This window comes from Heliconius melpomene, chromosome 1 (genome assembly GCF_056956725.1).
Source record: "Heliconius melpomene rosina isolate 202511_hmr_F chromosome 1, ASM5695672v1, whole genome shotgun sequence".
Lineage (NCBI taxonomy): Eukaryota > Metazoa > Arthropoda > Insecta > Lepidoptera > Nymphalidae > Heliconius > Heliconius melpomene.
Window position 1 is genome coordinate 7,772,868 of NC_140389.1, and position 24,672 is coordinate 7,797,539.

Sequence of the window (24,672 nt, forward strand, 5' to 3'; positions counted from 1 at the left end):
CAATACGTTAAATTATAACAATTTAATAATATAATTAAATTTATGTTACTTTTATTCTTTTATTATACAAAAGTAGTCCAACTAGGCTTAATTGACTCCAACCCATATTAAAAGCGCGTCGGCACCACACAGTCTATAATTACCACCCATAACTCGCCGGGTTGCCTCCACAGCACCACAGCGCACCGGTCACCGGCTACCATAAACGCTGGTTGCAAACATTAAATCACATGTTAAATAATTAAATCGGACTCGGTATTGTTCTCTTACAGCGACATTCGCGTTATTCATTGCCGTATGGGTTGATAAAAATCTTTAATTAAATATATTGTGGTTGTAGGTGCTCTGTTTTCGCTCTTGGGTATATATTTATTTGTAATTTATAGTTTATAGTTTGCGTGTTGAGTGGCAGAACTTAACGCCCCGCACTATATCTTGACACAAGAGCGAGGAACTGATAATATAAACGTAAATAAATATTTCACTTCTTCGAGTGGGGATCGAACCCCCAACACTCACCTTACAGTCACACCCTTGTGTCTACAACGCTTCATAAAAAACATACATTTGCACGCACAAACATACTTATATAGGCTGATAGACACATTACCTTCTTTTGCGTCGTGCAGTCGAGTAAAAGAAGTAAAACTTTCATAATGTATTTTTCCTTATAATAATGAACTTAAGTTCATCATATAAAGGGGCTCAGAATAAAAGTACAATTTAGTACAAAGCTTTATTCGACCGTCCACTGCGACGTCTCAGACTAGACTGCCATACCAAATTAAAAACACTTTACAAGAAGCCTTAGACAATTATGCTTTTAAGCGGGTAGATAACAATATGACTCACTGACAAATATTGACAAGTCTCGACAAGAATATAATATAATGTCTATACAATTATATGTAACTTATATAAACTCTAACAGCTCGGCCTTCCTGAAGAGAGGCGAGTCCTCTCGCAACAGCATTAACATTAAATAACTAAGCAACTTATGCATATATTAACTTACATTATACCAAGTATTACTTTAATTTATCTGATTAATCATACATAATACAATAGTCGTTATTATTAACGTTAACGTTATTTTATTCATTAGCATCACACACACTTAATAATTGTTTACTATTTACTCCATGGTCAAAAAAAAAAAAAAACAAAGTTGTAAATGAAGCTCTTTTAACCGGACCAATCGCGCATATTTGGAAGTCCGCGGTCACGGGCAGACTGAGGTGGCATTTGTCTGTCAGTTGACTACTGCCGACGATTTCCTAATTTCCTCGCGTACTGCCCTGAACTCCTGTAGAATGAAAGCTGACTGTATCTGGCTTTCTGGTATGGTAGGTTTGTGATTTCAAGAATGTTAGTCTTCTGACAACGCTGGCGGTAAACTGGCAGCTTATTCTGATGAAGGGAATACTTCCCCTGGCGAAACTAGTCCCATAGGTGATCAGCGTCGCAGATGCTCTCTGAAACAAATATTTGCCAACGGTAGATAACTGTGTAGGGTAGTGGTGCAATTCACCATTGAGGTATCTATTCGTGTGCGTGGTTTCCTATATATTGTGTGGCCTATTGTGTCATTGGGACACAACAAGGGAAGCTAAGGAATTACTTGCCTGTAATTCTATTGTGAATTGAATATTGTTATTAATGAAATGAGATGGTTCAGAAATATGTAAATATTGTCCATACGTAAAATTGTAAAAGTGTCATCTACGTACCGCTTAAATATCCTAGGTAGACAAGGCGCAGAGCTAAGAGCCATCTCCTCAAAGTTCCGCCACACAAGCGAACCCATTCCATTCAGCAATTCACATTCTACCTCCGCACTGACTAAATCACAGGCCTATGAATGCTGCAATCTGCTGGGGATATCCATGACATCAATGTCACTCACCACTCAGCTCACAACATTATAGTCTGCCCTCTACACTGACTAAATCACGGGCCTATAAATGCTGCAATCTGCTGGGGATATCCATGCCATCAATGTCACTCACCACTCAGCTCACAACATTATAGTCTGCCCTCTGCACTAACTAAATCACGGGCCTATGAATGCTGCAATCTGCTGGGGATATCCATGCCATCAATGTCACTCACCACTCAGCTCACAACATTATAGTCTGCTCTCTGTCATCTGTGCATATAATCATGACTGATACATCTGTAGCCTACATCTGCGCATTCTGCTAAAAAACTATCTGTGCCAGCTTCTGGCACTAGCTGTAGTCTGCTACTGTAATCATCTGTAACTAACAATTAGCATGGTACTCATTACTCTGTGTTATTACTGTTTTCTTCAAATTCGAAGCTAGAAACATCTCGTTGAAAAGTTATCCATCCATTTTATCGATTGCAACTATGTTTTTATACTTATTTGATTTTCTATAATTCGACTACTAACCTCAACCCTAACCGTTACGAGTGCATTTTCAGGCAACCGTTTCTCAGTGTCATAATATATTTCGTTAATTATGTTTTATGTGCTACCAATTATTTATTCAAATTCCATTCAAATTCAAATATTTTTTTATTCAAAATAAAGTTACATGTTTTATTCTTTTTTGAACGTCAAATAATTTACCACCAGTTCACTAAAGTTAGTGGCTCAGACCTGAGAAGAACCGGCGCAAGAAACTCAGCGGGACTTATTTTTTTTGAAATTTTAAACAAATACAAATATTTAATTATTTGTGACAATGATTTCTTTGAAACAGACTGGAGCGAGTATTTCATTCCCAAGGCGTGTTATCATTTATGAAATCATAAATTTCACAATTTTTTTTAGACCATGATATAGAAAATTCTCTGACGTTTTCTGGGATCTTGTTGTAAACGCGTACATTGTCCCATAAATGAATTACGGATTTTATAAGCGAATAATAACTTTTTTTTTGAGTAGTTTTACGAATAGTTGTATTTAAACCTAACTGAATATCGCCTAAGCATTAATTATAATTAAGATATTGAAACTATATTTAAAATATTGTTTGATTAAATCGTTTGAATTTACCATTTTCTCTCGGTGTTGCCACTGTATTAAGAATATGCTTTATACTACGACTTTTATGAAACGCTTTAAATTGATTGCTAGAAAAACATGATCCTCTATCCGTGCTACGTCTTAGTGGATTACCAAAATAGCTAAAATGTTCTTTAAATACGTTAATGGTGGTAGACGTTTTGGTATTCTTCACAGCTGACATGTTAATAAATTTTGTAAAAGCGTTAATTATAACCAGTATAGATGTGTTATCCTTTCGACTATAGTATGCTACCGGTAACAATAAATTATCAACTCTGTTTGCAATTCAGTTATAAGATTTTGATCATAAAGCACTAATAAAGTCGTTCTACTAATTTTCCTTTTAACATATTAAATGATTCTTTTTGTTCATTAATCCATTACCAAGAGACATTCTGTCTAAAAGATCAGTCAATGTTTTAGCAAAAAGTGCAAAGTTTTTAATGAACTTTCTCAAAAAAAACTTACCAAATCAATAAATCTTCTCATATCGTGTACATTTTTCGGTATCGGAAATTCTGTGATAGCATTGTGTTTCGTGAACCTGATCTAATACAATTTTTGATAACGTCGAAAATAAATCTAGTAAAACAAATAAATTATTGCCCGCTAACAAATCTAACTGATTATCTATAAGCGGTAACGAATAGTGTTATTTTATAGTTTTATTATTAAGAGCACGATAATCAACACATTCTTATGAAGAATTTGAACATATGAAGAGTTTGAGCATATGAAGAATTTGACTCTTTAATAACACCGGCAAATAACATATCTTGAACCATTACCCTTACTACTAATAGTAACTATTGATCGTAACTTATGTGGTCGATATTTAACAGGCTTAAAATCAGTTAACTCAATGTCCAATTCAATAATATCGGTAAACCCTAACTCTTCTAGTCCACTCGACAAATAAGTTTCAAATTCATCATTCTCATTCAAATTCAAAATATTCTTTATTCAAATAAACTTATTATAAGCACTTTTGAATCGTCGAATGAACATATGAACAAAAAGCTACCACCGGTTCGGAAGTCAGTTCTGCTGAGAAGAGCCGGCAAGAAACTCAACAGTTGCTCTTTTCAAAATCAATGGTATAATCTATTACATTAGTTGGCAGCTATCCTGCATTACATTCCAATTACAATTCCATACATGTTTATTCTCTAAATATTCTTGAACAGTGTAATAAGCTTTACTTGTCAGAATTTTTTTTTTTTTACAGATATGTTAAATTTTCCACATATGCTCAGACCCATAAAAGATTTATTAACTTTTTGGAGGCGAAAACTTGGAGTAACAATCTTATCTTTATTTCTCCTAGTTCCTATCGTATATGATTGTCACTATGTTTACTATGAAAATGTATATTTTGTGGGACAAAGAGAATATTATAGTATATATACATTATCATTACTTAAACCTTCCCCTATATTAACTTTATCTAAATCTTCTGAATTTATAATATTAATAGGTATTTCTTCGACAATTATCTTAGCTCAGTTTATTTCTTTTCTTTCTTTAATTTTTAAATCATTGAGAGTAAATATTTGAGTATTAAAATTGAACCCTGACCATTTTCAAGTTCGTATTGGCCTTAAATAGAATTCACATTTTTGTAAACGTCAACACACACACATTTTTGAACCGTGAACATAAAACAAATCCGAGTATCTATTATCTGACATAATCTTCACTATACCAACTGTTTACGCGGGTCTATTGGACAATAAACGTAATTTTTCGCTACATTTTGTAAAATGTAATGTAAACTTCTTGGCATTTTAGTAATAACAATACCAAGTTGTCCGTAAATAAATTACCTACGAATATAGGATAGCTGATAACGTCATCACTTACAATTAACACTTTAAAGGTTTCGCAAATATTTTGTATGTTAATTTTAACTTCAGTCTTACCGAATAGTAAAATAAAATTATTGCTTAGACCTCTTAACAGCAAATTATTTTGATACCATTTTAAATTAAGTTCGGGAACAATATTTTCAGGTATTAATTTACACCGACTACCTAAATCCACATAACCTACCGATAATCTATTATTTACCTTCATACAATACAATACTAATAAGTTTATTTTAAATAAGTCTTTATTTATTTTTAATACATTCTTTTAATTATTTATTGCTCTAATTTACCAATTTCTGGCACGTAGCCGCTAGATGATCTATTTTGTTACATATTGTACACTAGCGGTCCGCCCGCAGCTTTGCTCGCTTGAACAAGAAATTAGAAGACACTCCGTTTAGTCTCACTCAAGAACAGAATTAACTGACAACTGTCATTATAAAATGATGTCTAGTACATTTTTTATTACTTTAAACTGTATCAATCTTTTAATATGACTTTGACTCTTTTGCTTAGTACATTATTGTAATTTCTATAAGAAAATTGAATGAATTTTTGAATTTGAATTTCGAATTTAAAAATATGATCAATGTTGATATTTGATATTCATATACTTTTAGAAATAATAATATACTTTGAACTTAATGCTTTAGACTTCCTTACATTCTTTTTACATTTTATATATTATATACTAGATAAGATCTTAAAATATGTTTCGTACATTTATAGTATAATATCCTGGTTCATTACAATTATAACAGACTCTCTTTGCGCTCGTGTTGACCTATTCTTATTATTAATAAAATTATGATAAATTTATCTGATAAATTTAGAATTTTATCTGTGAAAAATTTATTACGATTTATCAATTGACTTAAATATCTAAACACTTGTTCGGGCTCCGTAGGATAAGATTCTTTCCATTCTGTTCAACTAAATAATAAAGAAGGTAATTCTTCGTACTATGATTTAACCAAACCAAATAATTTCGGCAAAGCATAATAAATAATCTGTCTATCAGACCAACCGTATTTCGTGAGCACTCTTCTACCTTACAAATCTACGTAGTAATTGTTTAATCTTTTGACATAGGGTCAAATTCTAATATAACGTTACCTACCATGGCAATTTATCATCGCCATTCTATGACTTATTCATTGATTGCAACATTTCACGTATGAGTAAATGAGTATCATGCAAATTATCATCAATGTTACTACGTACCCTCTTTCTTTCACTGTTGGCAATGTTCTCACTGCTATGGCGCCATCGTCGGCCACTTCAATTCCTCAAATGAGATGACGTTGAAACTTCACTACTGCTACTGCGATGACGCCTTCGATTCCGCTTCTAATGGTGACTTCTTAGACCCCGTCGCTTACTTCTAGTAAATCGCGTGTAACTGACATCACTTGCACTACTTACACTTGTGCCGACGTTGGATTGGCGACGGCGCCGCACTGAACGTCGTAATTTACTACGAGCAGTACTGCGTACCGCCCTTTGTCTCGAAAAATGTGCACGAGTATCTTCCTGTGATGGTCGTGTTAAATCTCCTCTCATATGGACGGCCGTGCTTATGCCTTGACGACAATTATTTATCGTATCCATTGTAACTGATGTTGATTAGCCGAGTATTTTCTTAGCGGGTACCACTTCTGAGATATAAAGGGGCTCAGAATAAAAGTACAATTTAGTACAAAGCTTTATTCGACCGTCCACTGCGACGTCTCAGACTAGACTGCCATACCAAATTAAAAACACTTTACAAGAAGCCTTAGACAATTATGCTTTTAAGCGGGTAGATAACAATATGACTCACTGACAAATATTGACAAGTCTCGACAAGAATATAATATAATGTCTATACAATTATATGTAACTTATATAAACTCTAACAATCAATATTGATTCTGCGGAATGTCTGACAAAGGCAAATGGACTTATGTTTACTTTGTAAATTTTATTGTTAACATCAGTTTTTACTGGACTTGTATAGAATTTTTTTTTTTAATATTTTTCCATTGCGAAAGTTCAAAGTAAAATATATGTATGCTCGTTACCGAGGAGCATCCTTGAAAGAATACTTATACTTTTTGTTTTGTTTTTAAATGGTTTGCATTTTTAAAGCTTGTAATCTTCGTGTTTTTTTTCTTTTATAGGTAACAGTTTTTTTATTTTAGTAAATTATGTTTTTTGCTATCTTGTAGTTCAATTAACTAATATATAAAATAAATTGACATTTTCTGTCAATATTTTATAAGCCTAAATATATTGCTATTTAGATATCCTCTCGGGGATCGCCTCATTTTTGTTAGAGGGACAGAATTTTTTTTTGGATATATTAGTAAGCAAGGGAGGGACCGAATCGTTTACAGTCCATATTTCGTCTTTTTTCAACTTCACATAAGTACATATAAATATGGAAAACATTGCGTTCTGAATGATAGAACTCATCAAACTCACGCTTTGTCATCTTACTAGAGCAAGGACATGAAAATAATCCATTCCACTGAGTGAGAATCGAACCCATAACTGTCGGGTATATAGTCAGACGCTCTACCACTGCGTCACGACGGCCTCAAGCAATGTCCAATACACGAAAGTAGAAACAAAAAAATAACCATTTATTGTTAAAATAATTTTAGGATTTAAATTCAAATTATAATATACTATGTACCATTAACCAATACTGTTGATAAAAATTAATTTGCTTGTCTTTTTAGAAATTTAGATATTTTTCCCTTTTTGTGCAAAACCGTAATGTGCTTATATGTAACGTTATGCTGGGATGGTTATGTCACGCGCCCGAGGGGTGAACGCACTTTGCGAATGTAGTGTCACTAAACAAACCCACTGTACTGTATTTGTATACCGTGAATAATGGCTTTTCTGTATTTGCCGTGTTTTTTTAAAGGACATTTTTGACTTACATATCCTTTAAATGTTTTGTCCTTCCGATTTATAAAAACTTATTAGGTGGTTTTCATAACTAAGTATATTTTAAAAACGAAATCCTACTTCTATCGTTCTTAAACAAATGTTTGTTTTTGATTTGATGATGAAATATGTGTAGGTGATACTTTTTACATTTATAATTTTCCCATAAGTATATAGAAAAATAATCAGAGGGAATTTTGCGTTATAACACTGTGTGATGTATGGGAAGCATAACGCCGCTCCAAAAGTTTAGCTTCGCATTATTTCTCAAAGTAGTAATAATAACAATTCCCTTTAATACACTTCATATGTATAGTATGGTTGGCACCTTTGGTTGACGATGTGCTAAATTGCGTACCTAGCGGTCACCAACCTCGGAGGAAGAAAAGACCTACAACGGAATCTGCAAACTGTCTGGTTACCAGAGTGTGACACACTTACTGTAACAATATTGAATATAATACAATATATTATTTGAAGTTAAATTTACCGTAAACAATAGCTAAAATTAAGTTACAAATCGAAATGTAACAGAATAAGTAATTTTTTGCAATTTTGTTAGGTATATCAGTTGTGAAAGTCCAGGAATATGCAGATTGGTCGTTTATATATGTATACTAGCGACCCTCTTGCGGCTTCGCCCGCTTTAACTACTGGATTATTCATGTAATGTACGTTTGTAAAGCACTTAAGATAATGTGAAAATTAATTAAACCCTAATGCAACCCGCATTTTCGTAGTTTCAATAAGGATTTTCCAATTGTTTTACACAGCAAGGATTTTTTAGTAGGTACCGTAATTTTAAATCTGTGCTACTAATCTTTTCAAGTACTTATTAAAATATATTTAAATGACTATTTTTAGATAGTTAAATGACTATTTTTAAACGGAAGAAATTATAAACAAAAACCTACCTACTAATAACTACTACAAAAAATGTGAAACCAAATATATCGCGCTGAAATAATACATTCAACTCCAATTATCCAATACGTGCAAACGCATCTAAATCTTCGTTTCTATGCCTCTATAGCGGGCGGGTTTTTTTTTCGAGCTTGTGGTTAATGCTGAAGAGGGTATTCTGTCCCTGATGAAAAGCAAGCACTATGTGGCTGCCTGTGAGGAAAATTAAATAGAATGCATTGGCCGGGAATCGAACCCGGGCCCGCGTGGCAGGCGAGCATTCTACCACTGAACCACCGATGACTGCTCATGACGCGCTTGTATAAGCAAAACGTCGCGGGGCGGCAAGGATGTTTTGATATTGTAACAACTTCTAAAGTACTTATTAAAATGAAAAAACAGTAAAAGACAGTTTTGATCTACATTAAATGGCCAACGTAACTAATATACTTATTTATATGCTGAGAGTAAGGGATAAGTAAAACTTAAGTCGGCACAGCTGATGAGTCAACGGCGTGATGTGTCAACAATTAAATGCTTTTTTCTCTAAAACTATTCGCAATTTCGAAATAGTGTAAAAAGCAAATTTTATCTTCGTTTAACGTAGAAAATTAATAAAGTATTTTAAAGGATAAGGATTAATACCATTATGGAAAAATATCCCTCACAATAAAAAATATATTGAAATTACTATTTTTAGACAGAAATAGGATCACTACACGTTATCCTTAAAAGATAAAAATATGCTCTCGCGGACTTTTTTGTAGATCTTATTAAGAGGAACAATACTCCAGTACATTATTTTCATGTAGTACTTACCATTAAAGCAGCGCATGCGCGATAGTGTCTCAATGGGTAGGACTTTAGACACATTTATCGTATTTATGTTAATTTACATAAGAATGTACAAATAATAAACTATATATAAACCTTCCCTGAGAAATACTCGACCTAATGGTGAAAACCGCATAAAAATCCGTTGGGTGGTTTAGAAGAAGAAGAGTTCAGACAGACACGAAAAGCGACTTTGTTTTATAAGATATAGGATATATTTATTAAGATCAACTTGTAAACTGATGCGATTTTAAATGTCTAGTTTGTCACACCCTCGAGGTGGACAAAAACAACACACTAGTCAGACATTCCGTTGTCCGCTTTCCACTCAATATCGAGACAATGCAGTTTGGATGATATGAAGACAACTGATAAATAACGTCAACGTTTATAAATATTACTGCATTTAACAGTTGTTAAATTGACACATATAATATACATTTTGGTAAATGATGACTTTGACTACGAAGTCATTTACCAGAATGGTGCTCCTAAAGCAGAATACTTCAATTTCATTTCAAATAATAAAGAATTGTGAAATAAAACATTGAAAAATTTTTTTTGTTTCAGATGACAGCAGCAGAGAAAAAGTTAAGACGGAACACGAGGTAAGTAAATATAGTATAAAATTTGTATTCATATTTCATAGTATGCGTGTCGGTAGGTCTTTGTTTCGCAAAAATAATACCATTCCTTTTCAACATCTGTCAAAAGATTTTGACAAGATAGGTCGTTTGCAAATATGGATACGCAAGGCGGAACTGTGCAAATATAGGTATAATGTCGATTATTTTATATGGACATGTTAGTGGGTGTATTTATATTATATGTATTAGTTTTGCCCGCAGCTACGTCTGTGTTTTCGTCAATACGCATTTTTAAAAGTTCCTGTGAGAATATGAATAGTCTTAAGAACAAAATTTCATGATAGATTTAATACAAATAAACTAATTTTAGCATTCATAACATTAATGATTTTATGTTTAAATAAGAAGATTAGATATAATTTAGGTGAAGTTTTTGGGCTTGGTGATGAATATGGCCTAATTACGTTATCAGAGGACATCGTGTTTGCGCCATCTAATCTTGAGAAAGGATTACAAGTTGTTTATTACACTTTTACTAACATTTTAAGTTTTACTATGACATTTATTAGGTGCAGTGGATTTGTTGTTAAATGATGATAACGACATTTATTTACTAGTTTTGTCAATGTGCACGATAAGTTTAGGTTGAATTTGGAAGCTGTAAAACCAGGCGAGATTTACTGAAAATTGACGCCTTAGCATAATTTGTAACTAAATATGAAGAAATATTTCTTAATAAATTAGGTCTTACAATGACCTAGACAAATTATAACGTCAGCTTCAACTGTAGTACTTAGTACGTGTTTGTTTAGATGATGTTAATAGCGAGAGTATAATTTAAAAGGAAATAATAATTTACTATTCTAAATCGTAATAGTTAAAACAAAATATTTTTTTAGAACATATTATATCTGTATTATATAATAGAGTCTGCTCATACACTGTTTTAAATTCCAAAATGATAAATTAATTTTTCCCTACTGCTAAGGAAGGGTTATGTTTTTCGCGTGAGTCTTGTGTGTATGTATGTAATATTCTTTATTACCTCATATCTCCAGAACCACTGATACGTACCGCTAATTCCGTACATTCAACACGTGTGTTTGATTCTTGCTCGGAGGAAAGATTTTTTTTTGTAACGAGGCAACGTGCGGCGTAGAGTTCCGCCAATCTATACGCAATGCCTCAGAATTTCGGCAATTCGACGGTATATTGTGTTTAATTCAGTAAAACAACACTACGCTTAAATTAAAATTAACAGTCAGTTAACATTTAATCGTTTCTGTCAATGACCAACCACCATTCATTTTCAATATGGAGAGAGTTGTAAAGAGTTAACTATTAAGTATTTGTTAATTTCGAAAGTAAAGCCTTCTCATTTAAAAAAAAAATGTAGTCTAAAATTATAATTCAGATTACTTTAGATATTAATTAGATTGACAGTAGAAAGTGAAATCGCGGATTTTTTTTTTGGAATATTGATGTGCGATGAACGTGATCTTGCAATTTTACAATTTTTTTTAATGTGTTATTATTTAATGTGTTTACATTAAGGAAAAAAAAGGACGAGCTCATGGTTGACGTTTCTAATTTTTATTGTATTGGTTTCTAAATATTATGATCTTATTTTTTTTCTAATTTTATCTTCGTTTTTTTATTTCTTTTTTCATTCCATCTTATATAATTTCTTTTTACATGAAACCCTTATGACAAAAGTAAGGACAGTAAAAAATATACATAACTATATTTTTTAGTTTCGATATAGGAAAACAATTGATTAATACCGTAAATAAATGAGAAATAAATGATTCTACCTCATTATTTACTAATATAAAAAAAACACTTGCAACATTTCAATTTAATGATCAGCTCTTAGATAACTCACTATCCTCAAGACGAAGAGCCCTTATTGCAACTAGTTCTCAAGGATACGCGCAATCAGAGTTCAATCACAGTTTGCGGTGAATGAAATGTAATCCAACCGAATTAAAGTGAACATAATTCGCAGCATTCCAACAAGTCTGCTGCAGTCTATACAAAGTGGCAGCGTATTCAGCGGAGCAGGAACCTTGCAAAGGAAACAACACAACTAAACACCCGCTCGGTTACTTTTTCCGATAAGAATTGATCGGGCGAAAGTAAATCGATTATTTTTAAGTTTAACTATATTTTTGTTTGGGCTTTTTGTCAAGATAAATAATTGTATTAATTAATTATTATACATATTATAGATATTTCTCATCATTCACAAAAATCGGTTGGGTTCGATTTAAAGCTTAATTTTATTGTTGTGTTTTTTTTTGTATAAATGATATACGTTGTTAAATTACATTTTACTAAAGTCGTTTTAAAATTTATTTCGAAGATTTAATTAAATTTTAAAAGGCCGTGTTTTCTTGCTGCGTCAGTTAACCTTTTCAAATTTACAGGAAAGTAAGGTTTTTTCGCGACGGTAGATTCCCACTCGGGGGAGTGAATTATTCCCAATTTTTTGCTCTGGGTAACAAGACAACGCAGCGTTGAGTTTCGCCGCTAAAATTGGGCGGTGAGTGGAGAACGGAGTATCTTAACCCTACATTTCCTCTACCTACTATGTTATATGAAGAATGAAGCATGAAGATGAAAAAAAATCTTTTATTTAATAATTTATTAATTAGATAAAAGACGTTGTTACCTTCGTCGCCTAGTTCGCAACTGGTTTGTGCATTAGCTCTGGCACACAAGCCTTATAAACTTACTAAATACAATGTTTAGTCTTCACGCTATTAGAGATATGTCAATAATTATTTAATTTGCTTGTAACATTATAATCTAGTTGCTTACGAGAAATCAGTTAAGTTTTTTGATATTTGATATAATCCGTTTAGATAAGTTATCGGATTTTGACACTATTTTTATATTTTTATATAATTGCATATATATATATATATATATATATATATATATATATATATATATATATATTATTTGTATATATAAAATGCAATTATTATAAAGCGGTAGTTTTTAAAAAATAGATTTAATATATTTTTTTAATATAATTTTTGGTCCACCTATTATTATTTTTTTATTTTAAACTTCTGAGGAACGTGGGCAGTGGAGTGTCCTAACACTAGAGTCCCTCTGCCTAACCTGCTGCATGCGAGATATAGCGTGAAACTGAAAAAAAGCCTCATAAGATCATTATCTCATAGCTCACGGCTTATTTTTAGGATCATAGTCTTAATTCATCAAGTCATCTCTCAATCTTCCTTAGAGTTATTTATTGGTAAACGGCCCGCTCTCGTCTTCTTTGTTTTCGTTCTACATAATTCTTTTGTTTTCGTTAACAATTTCGTTCATTTGACATTGTGATTGGTGATCTCCAAATAAATTATGTAACGTTAATATCCGTTACGGGCCGTATCCTCATTCAAATAACTTCCTGTAGAGCAATGGACACTTGTTTGAGAATTTTTTTTTATATGTTTTTTTTCGTTGCATTGCAAATGTGACTTTGCATGGAACAATTATTTTTTACAATATTTTACAATCTCCAGTAAAAGAAACGTCTAATATATCTACGAGTATCTATATAGTGGAAGCTTGTCAATGAATTTCATTATATAATCGACGGTTGTGGATTCGTTTACCATTTCCAATTACTTATTTTCATTACTCTGCGGTGACAAGACAAAACGCGGCGTTCAACTCTGCTTATAAACACGCAATGTATCGAAAATTGAACGGTGCATTGGGAACGAAGTGCCGGAACACTATATCTCTTGCCGTGCTAAAATAAAAAAAATATAAAATATATTATTAAACATATGTTTATATTCAACGTCCAACATGTCGACCGAACGACAAGTATCCACTGCAAAATATAACAACGTCGTTCAACAAACCGCAAGCTCGTGAGAGAATTCTAAATACACTGTTCCTTTAACTCTAAAGCTTCAAGTATTTAATTCGTAAGATAATTCAGTAGCTTTGTTCCACCGACTGTCCGTTCTTAATGATGTTTAAATTGCTGGTGGTAGGGTTTTTCTTTGCGTTTTGGAACGTTGCTTAGGAATTTCAAGGGCTGACTTATAATGTGTTTGGAGACAATTTGATGTCGTCAATGGTTTTATATGTTTTTTGTATGTGCTTAGAATGTTAAGGTGCTTCTCTTGGTGGATACTTAGAGGTTGTCTGATCTTCTTCTGGTCACCTGTTGTCAATGTTAAATTAAAGTCGTTTGTTTTTGATTCGAACTTTGTTTCATTTTGTTCTGCGATTTTTTCATTTACTTTTTTCTTTAATTCCTTCTACCTACTAAAGCAGGCAAATTAAAAAAAAAAAAAATATATTATCGTTTCCCCGAGTGCGTATCGAACCCACAGCCCCCGTCGCGCAGTCGGTCACTATCTCCTTGCGCTACTATTTACAATATTTTGCTCATTTTATGTTTGTATTTCTTAAATTTATGATTAATCTAAGCAATAAAAATAGATTTATTTTATATCTTATTTTATTTTTACACTTCATACATTATTATTAATTGTTATGACGTGTTATTATTGTTGGCTATTTACTTATACAGACAGAAAAAGTGTAATTATAATTATATTTATATTTATTTAATAAGAATTGTATAGGTGTAAGAATGTTTAATGTCCTATTTAAGAAAATAATAATACATTATCGATAGTTTTAAATTAGAATTATGCATTAACATACGCAAATATAAATATGTTAATATTTTTTATTTTAATCTAAAGAAAAATATCAATACATATCCAGCCAACATTATCATAATATTTATATACTTATATGAACAGTGAAAGTTAAAGAACAGTTATAGATTTTTGGAAAGCACGGCGAGTCTCCACTACACTTACGTTATTTAAAGCAAAAATTAAATAACGTTTAAATATTTCTGTTATATGTAAGTAAATATATCCGACTGTACACGCGATGATTGTGGATTTGAATCCTACTGGAGGGAATTGACTGTTTTGATTTCCTCGCTCTGCTACAAAAAGACAAGGGGCGGCGTTGAGTTCGATCACTCACCATGCCACCACTCGAAAATGGATGGAAATAGGATAACGGTATGTCTTGTGACACTAGAATCCTTCAATCTATCCAATATAGGTAGCATATGGAAAAAAAGTATATAGCCATAGAAAAATGCGATAGCGGTAGAATCCGCAAGATCGTTGATAAGCTTACTCATTATATTTAACAGGCTACAACTTATGTCGTTTGGCGTCACTAACTCTGCAGCGTAAACGCCCCAGGCACGTACTCGTACATACATACTTGGCAATGTTCGAGCCCTTGCCTTTTATTACTTCATTGCAGTATCTAACAATTTTCAACATTATAGAGCCATTTTCATGCACGCTATGTAGTTTTTAAGGTGAAAATAATTGGAGATATTACATTGAAATGTATTTTAGTTCAAGAAATGTTTTTAGTATTTAACCTTAATTATTTTCATATGCAACTTTATTTTCATTAGTTACCTAAAAGAATATATTTTAAAATATCACTTTTGCTTGTATATATTTTTCTAATATATATTTAATAAAAGAATATATTTCTTGTTTTTAAAACTCGTATATACATTGTTGTTTTAGTGATTTGGAAATTAGCGTAGTTAAATAATTTAACTTATTAATGTTTATGTGTATAATACGAGTTATGATAAAGCTCGTAGCGAATACAGTGTTAGAACAACCGTTACGAGATGATAAAACTTCTAATAAGTTCCCAAGTTACAGCTAGAAATCTTAGTAACAGTTACATCGCTACACCCTACTATCGGAATTGGAGAAGAACTTAATTTTTCTATAGAAATATATCTATATTTTTTAAGTATATTTTTAGTTTTTTTAATAGCTCCAAAATGCCATTAGTTATTCGTTCCCATAGTGGTACCCATAACAAACAAGTGATATGACACTTACTCTCTCGCATTTTACCATAAAAATATTACCACCGTCTAAAACAAGCGAATAAAAGATTTGTAACATTTGTCACACCTATTCAGTTTATCCAATTGGTTTTATATACACGAATACCGTTTTTGGTATCTCAGAATCTAACATCTACCAAATAATATTTGTAGCTGATTTATGATTTTTCACGCCAATTTGATCTTTAACACTTAATTGTTAAGATCTACGGCTGTTTTTCAAATATATACATAATTTTGTTACGTGTAGATACTTTGGTTTTACTATTGTACATTTGTCTAAGTGTCTCAAAGATCACTCCCACGGTCCGCGCTTCGAATGGTGGTCCATTGTCCGCTCCCAACTCCTTGTGATCATTTTTGACCTTGTTCTGGATTAGCTGTTTGTGGAGTACGATTAACATCGTTTTTGTGATGTTGACAATGAATACGCGTATTAATAAAAAGCCTTTGAAAAAAATATATTTTCAATTGTAAAAACTAATAATATATAATTTGATCAAAAACGATTAAAATTACTTATATATATTTCGGTGATCGATATTTAAATCAATAATATGTGGTAGCACCAGCGCATTCACGTAATTGCTGCCGCGATCACACGGCAGTCGGCACGTACAAGCCGCCTCTACGATGCCATGCGCCTGCGCACGGTCAAGGCCAGCCGCTCGCTTTTTATTGGTGCGCGAAAGTTCAGCGTACTCTTAGAATAAGTGACTTAACACACGCTATGTTATGACAATGATCGTGTGTGAAAACGTGTGCAAGGAATTACATTTTTGTAAATTGTAAATTATTTCTGATGATAAGCAGTTTTGATTATGCTACAAACACATTAATGATAGTAGTTTTTTCTTTATCAATATATTCAATAAATAGAAATAAAAAAATATAACTGCTGTAAAACATTAATTATCCACAACTTTTTGTTTATTTTTAAAGCCTAGAAGACCATTGACGCTTCATAAAATGGCGATATTGCTATATAGGTTCGATAAATTAGCGTCGCGTCGGATATCAGTCGGCAACATCAAAGGTTTGGTGGCAAACCTGATCATAAGATAAGACACTTGCGGTTGTTGTTTATCGATTTCATGGAGGATGTTCTGGCACGTGCGAAGACAGCGAACTCGATGGAATTCAGTGTGGCACTCGTGGAGAACATTGTAGGAAAATCTAAGAAAAAAACCTATTGTAATATAATGTTTGCAATATAAAAGTATATTTATGATAGAGAGAGTCAATTAAGCTTTACGGTTTACACTTAGTAGGAGAGCCAGAGAGAACGGAGCGCCGAACTCGACAATTAAAAAATAAGCTTAAATATTTTTAAACAAAATTAGATTTTTTTCGTTTTACGTAATATTTACCTGCTTTGCACGTATCCTAGAAAACGTAGAAAATGCACGTTGCACTCACGAGAGAGCCCCACGCTCGTAAATCTAAAAAGCCCTGTATCAATTTCATCACGCCCATTCACATAAATGGGGACCTTCGAACAGCATCGGCACAGAAACCCAGCTCGCGGCCACGCACATAACTTATCTAACGGTTGCTGACGCGCCCTTGCGATACTCTCTTGTTTTATGGCTGTCTCTAATATCGAATTGGATCATGAGTATTTCACATTTCTGAGAATATTGATATCTCTTCAGAGAATGTCAACTAGTATTGCCTTTGACTGTGGAATAAACGAATATTCTAAATATTGTAGAGAATGTTTGTTGCTACTGTGGCTTATTCTCGCCATCACGAAAATCTAGTGAATTACGATGCAAATATTATCTTAAAACGCAATTAATACGTTAGTAATTGTATATTATCGAGAAAAATTCACAAATTGTTAAGTGTAGAAGTCGTCACGTTAACGAGACCACGATGAAAGATGAATAATCTCTTCCGTGGTTAGTTTTGCGGCGGCGCGGGGGTTCACGTGAAAATTACAACTGTCCGAGATCGTGTGACCAATCGACCGCTACATTTCCTCTATTATTCACATTTCCACGGAAAAGTGTTCTGTAATAAAGTGTAAACGTAACGCCGCTGTGTTATAAGCTAGCGTTTGTGTGCTATTTTTTTTTCAAAAAAAGTTGTATTTTGTAGTAATAAAAATTATAATTTATACTTTCATAATGAAAAGAGTATAAATTGTTGTATTTATTTCTTGCTTCATTTCAGATTGCGCTGTGATTACTGGTGTAAAAATAACTACAGTTTTTGTACTAAGAATTAATCTCACATTACTTATTCCGCTCGTTGTTTTGCGGAAGGTAGTACAATCTCTATTATTATCTGTAACATCGTTGAGTTTTATCGATCGATAACGTAATGGGAAAGACATTTCTTATCGTCTATTTTCCTCATAATCACAGTTAACATCGATTATGGCATTATAAAAAAATTACTCTAGGGGCCTTCCGTGAAAAGTAGGTAAAATATTATTAAATTTTGAGATATTTATAGTTTTGCTTATAACCTAACTCCAAGCTTTAATTGACCTGATGATCTAAAAATAATATTAGAATATATTAGAAGATATACAATTAAAATTAGTCTTTAGTATTTGCTTTGAACTATTTCGCTTTTTTATTTTAAAAAAACCGGTCACATTTGTTGATACAGCGATTCATCTTTGATTGGCGAGAACCGGTCGAGTGACCGTTAAAATACGTTACTGATCGGTTAGTAGCTTATGATAATTTGAAACGTCTTATGAATTTCATAGTCACTAATAGGAAATGTTTTTTTATTTAAGATGTTGACATCACTAGCGGCAGCGATACAAAAACTATTATTAAATATATATAACATATAAGCTAAAACATGCATAAACTATGAAATCATTTTAGTACATTAGCAACGGGATTGAGATGAATTGCAAATTTTCATTCATCTAAAGTTCTATTTTTTTTTTTACTTACATTATGTTGATTAAATAGCAATTTCTTTTGGAAAAAATGCAAAAAGCTTAGTAACTTCTATTCAAATTATTAATATCGTGGTAAATTTTACAAAGAATTCCTTTTAAGTAGCTCAATTTGTTGTTCACAATCATCAATCAGCAACCCGTTCTAAAACATCCTATCGGAAATCTGTTTATTATTAGCGAAATTTCTCTCGCTAACATCTATTATCACTTTAAACCTAGTCTTATATGCATCGGCGACAGTAAAGACAGAATGCGCTTTCTATCGACTCTGTCGCCGATACTGTCTCCTTATCGTCTAAGGCATCTGTTTTCGCTCCTTTGTCTGTTCGAGGTTTATCGCCAGTTTGCGAAACGTGGGAACGTTACCGCTTGATGCATCTTAAATAATTATCTTTATCTTTACCTTTACCTATTAGGCAATGCATGTCGCTTAGTCACATAGCTTCTTACTTACGTAGCACTTATGTTTTGTCTTGTCGTATTTATTATACGACCTTGTGGTAACTTCTGCTAATTAGTCCATTAGTTAAATTGCTTACACCTGTAGCATATATTATTAGCGCTTCTTTTGTTATATTAGCAATTGTATTGTTGCAGGTGATGGTTGTGGGACTTGTGGGTACGGATCCCACTGGATGAAATAATCTGAGTTATTTTACTGTCGAAAAATTTATACGTAGCACATCTTTACAATTATAGGTTCATGCTTTATTTAGAATATAGCAGTGAAGGCCTGAACCTGGGGTATCAAAACACTCCGTTCTCCGGATCCCGCTTTAATTGGAGACATTGCATGTAGACGGAACTCATCGCCGCTCAACTTATCATCAAAGTGCTTTTATATGTATAAAACCTATGTTTTACAATATACAATACCAAGTGGCGGAGCCTATGGTACTTGGTATTGTCGTTAAATAGTCGTATAATATTTCCTATACAACCCTGATTTATCTTGGAAACAAAAAAAATACTGTAGATCGATAGAGTATGATGTCGGAATTTATCTTATTTCCTGGTATACTAGAATGTCTAACACAGGCAAAGTTGTGGGTGGTCGACGGAGTCTCCACTCTACGGGCACTTGTCGCATAACGGACGTAATACCATCAGTGCCATCATACGCTGGCTGATTACCGTTTTTGCGATAGGCAGGTGCTCGGGAGGAATGCACGCAAGATGTGTGGCAGCTGATATAATTAATTTGCAGGTGTTTTTGTCCTTGTCTCCATTATGATTGGCCAATTAGTCAAATAGATTCTTTGTTTTATAGATATCTATGAATATACAATATACATTTGTATTGAAAAGAAAAATATTTAAAAAAAAAGTGATATAAGTGGGAATATGGTATGTACATGTAATTTCGTTGTAATTAAAGTAATTCTTTTATTTTTGTATCTTTTTTATCAGCTATATTATAATGTTGATGTTTAAGCTACTATACAATTTAAATTTCGAGTTAAATTAATTTATTAACTAGTTTTTGGCAAATCGTTAACATTAATATAATAAATCAGTCAAACTATATCCGTAGAAAGTAATGCGAAATCCCGTGAGATTGTTGTTAAAGTTGGATTTTATAGAAAAGTCACATGTGACATAATATTAGTACCTAATTACCTTATAGAACTTTTTAAAAAGATATTTAAAAAAACTTACAGGAAATTTTGTAATTTATTATTTTACCTATGATATTTTTTTTTATCATTTATAATAGTTTTTTTTTAAAAACGTGTTTATTTGTATTTACTAGATTGTAAGTATAAAAAATATAAACTGCTTAATTTATATAACATGTAAATATAGTAATTTCAAATGTTCTTATAAATTTCAATATGATATTTATTATAGAAGAAACAGTACTGTTATTATCATTGAAATTATTAATTGAATAATAACAGCTTCAACGTTAGATGCTTGTTAGAAAATCCTAACAAAATATACACGGAGGAAAGCTGGCGACGCCCATTCAGTGAAATGTCGAGTTTATAATTGTTAAGATATAGAGAGAAATAAATGCTTCATCACCAAGTACGGTTTCTTAGCTTTTATTTAAATTGTCCGGATATGACTTACACCTAATTTGGCTATCAACATTTTTAATCGCTAATTATATAATTTTGTTATATTACCCGCGTCATGACGGGAATTTGTATAATTAAATATAATTTCTCATGGTTTTCTCTTTTTGATTCTGCTGTTGCACTTAGCACTCGACAATAAGAAAATTTGGAGTTATTTAGCGTGTTTCATAATTATGTACTCATTTTGGGGAAACCATTGTTTATATTGCCAGGATGGCTCAATTGTGTTGTTATTACTGGTCGTACGTAGTCTCGGTACTGTTAATATTATTCAAAAGGGATAAAATCGACCACAGAGATAAAATCGAGAAATAAGGGAAAACCTGAAGTTTCAGTATTTCTATACAGAATATATAGAATGTTTAATTCTACAAAAAACATATGAATCGAGCCAGTAGTTTTATTGCTTTTTATAGAAGAGTCACGTTTACTTAATAAAACCTATTAGGGTAAGGATAGGTTATTATCATTAGAGCAAACTTCACGGCTATTTGCTTTTTATCGTTGTTTTTCTAGTTATTAGAATCTAAAATGAAAGGAAAAAATCCTTTAAGTCTCGTCTCAAACCATCCGTGTCAAATTAAATCGTTCCTATAAAAATTAAACCGTGAGAAATTTTGATGTAGAATTTTTTGAACAAATTAAAGGCCTCGTTGCGGTGAGAGGTGCTTGTAGGCTTCACATCGGATATGTAATTATTGTGTCCAACGACGGCTAGCTAATTTGTTTTTGCGTTCTACTATAATTCATATTTAGTAGGGTTGACTTTAAGTAATTCAGTATAATTAACTAAGATGGATAGATCTTAAATTTATTAATATTTCATTGAACATAATATAACTAGCGCTTCGAAGTATAATAACTAACAGATTGAATGGAAATTATTATAAGAAAAAAGTAAAATTCTTACATTGTATGTAAATTGAATGACCTCTTTCATTCACGGTTTGCAAGTAGCAACCCACTGACCGGTTGCCCAAATGATCGGACAAGTGGTCGGGCGACTTGCTCTCTTCACACCTGTGGCATTGTCTCGTGAGGTTTATTGCTGCTTACTTTTCACTACCTCTGAACACTGACTTTAGAACTATTGTTTACGCGTAATTATTTTTAACTGATTGCATATTTTCATTATTTTTTATTTAATATTTAGGTGCTAGAATGGCGGATTTCAAATCGCGGGTTCTATCATGCCGAGAAAATGAGTAAGCATCGAACTCACAACTGTCTGTCTGTTTACAATCGGAGGCAGCATTTTCGTAATAATATATTCTATTATTAAATAAACTAATATATGAACCTGCACCCTACGTACAAAATATACATTTACATCCCAATTCCTATATATGACGTATGTCATCAAGATATTACATCTAAATATTTTCTTTTCTACGATCGTAAAGCGCTTACGTACCTGTCGTCTTCAATCGCACCTTAAGTGTATTTAATTGTAAACAACGGAAATCGCACCCCATTTAAAAATGCCATCCTCCTACCGCCGGCTTATTAAATGGAGAATGGCTTTCCAAGTTTATTGTAAACATTATGACTCTCACTCGCGGAATCCAGTGCTGAGGTCTGATCTGGGTTAATGGCACACGCGAATTCTGATGGATATCTTGGATATTATCTTTTTTCGCACCATTGCATTAATAAATATTTAAGAAGTTAATGTTTATTAGTAATTTACGTTTTTGGAGTTGTTTGGGTACAACGTCTGCTTGTAAACGTGAGTTGTGGGTTCGATTACGATTCGGGGGAATGAATTATATTCATTTTCTTCGCTCTAGTAACAAGACAAAAGTACGGCGACAAAATTGGACGCTTAGACAATATTAGGCAAAACCTGGGAACGGAGTGTCTTATCACTAAGTTCACTTTCTATGTCTGTAATTAGTTTTGGTAAAAAAACACGGTTGCTTCGAATAAAATGTAGCGTTATATTGCTGATAGTTTTGATAACCAAAAAGTTTTGATGATTATCTCGGTAATTGCGGCGAAGGCGAAAATATTTATACTTTCGATCATAATCGTATAATTGAATGTTTACTATAATAAGGGTCGATATGAATTTCATTCTATAAAATATACTGTTTCAACGTGAACTAAATGAAAGTTAATTCAAAATGTAAAAGTCATTTTATATTATAATTTTTTAAAAACGAAGCTTTTTAATTTGGTATTAAAAATTTTATTATTATATTTTAAAATGGCAATATTTGAAACTTTGATTTGGATTTAACATCTGGAGTTTGGATATTGTCAAAAGTCTATTTTAAACGTCTCAATACAATGTAATTGTATCTAACAAAAATATATGTGATTTGGTAAGGTAAGCAGCAAAATATTAATATTACCCCAATTGAAATTTGAATCGACAATCTGTGTGAGTGTGTTAATAAAAAAAATCCTAAAAGCAACGTAGCTTAAGACTTTTTTTAAATTAATTTTATCATTATTTTATCCCGCTGTTTTCCTTCCTTTTGCCATCTTAAATTAAGTCGTAAAGTTTTTTATTCAAAATTTTTGATACTCTATCTAAGACGCGAGTGTTAAAATTGTAGTAGATGTCAGTGACACACATTCTCGGTATAATAAAAATAATGTATGTCACAATGTCAATAAACCGCGGCGGCCCGAGATGCGCGGGCGCGTCTCGCCCAGCCCTAGCGCTTCCGTTCTGCTCCCTTCACCGTGGTATGTATATGTGAAATTGATTTTACCTAATTTGTAGCCCTAGTACCTAGTACCTAATAGTTTTCATATATAATTATTGAAATTTGTGTTTTTGTATTACAAAAAGAAAGGTGACGACGGATATTTGATGAGTTGTTCAAAATTATATTGTAGAAAAACAAGATATTAATTGGTCAATAAAAAATATTTTATTTTCTTATCTCTGCTGAAGGAGAATGGGTTTTAAATACAAATAAAAGTCAAAATTATTCAACAAACTATCCTATTAAATATAATGCGCATACAATTTGTACATCCAATTCTGTGTATACATATATTACGTCAATATGTATGTATGTCACAGTGTCAATACACTACATGTCGTCGGTCGGTCACGGCGCGGGCGGCGCGCGGCGTGGCGGGTCACAATCGGGTGAGCACCGCGCCCTTGCGAGTTTCCGCTGCGTGTGCATTCAAACGCACCTGTGTCATCGGTTGGTTTTTATATGGATTATACGCTTATTAGAGCTAATTTGTGATTAATTATAGACATTTATAACTAATTTTATAAATTTAAAACATATCTAATGGAAGTACAAGTCTTTAATGAATTCGTTAATGACAGCTTTGCTCGCCCACACGTCGTTTTGTGAGCTATAAAACGGGAACTTCCGTAAGAATTTCTGGAATTTTCGTTTACAACTTCTCTAAAGTTTCCTATATCCCAAATTTCAGGCCTACGCAGCGTAGTTTCAGCTGTGAATTGTCTGATGTCAAACTCTCAGTATTTAAAGAGATTTATTTAAGTTAATTAGTATTAACTTAAATAAATCTCTTTAAATACTTAATTAATATATCACTAGT

The 24,672-nt window shown here is 32.5% G+C and overlaps 1 protein-coding gene across 5 annotated transcripts in view; it reads left to right on the plus strand.

Annotated features, from left to right (window-relative positions):
• The window catches only part of spir (spire type actin nucleation factor), a 137,504-nt gene that overhangs the window by 37,334 nt on the left and 75,498 nt on the right, over positions 1-24,672 (plus strand). For all 5 annotated transcript variants that reach the window (XM_085186906.1, XM_085186987.1, XM_085187097.1 and 2 more), the window contains exon 2: positions 10,156-10,193. In XM_085186906.1, the coding sequence (XP_085043032.1) occupies positions 10,156-10,193 (38 nt within the window). The remainder of the gene's footprint in view (positions 1-10,155; positions 10,194-24,672) is intronic.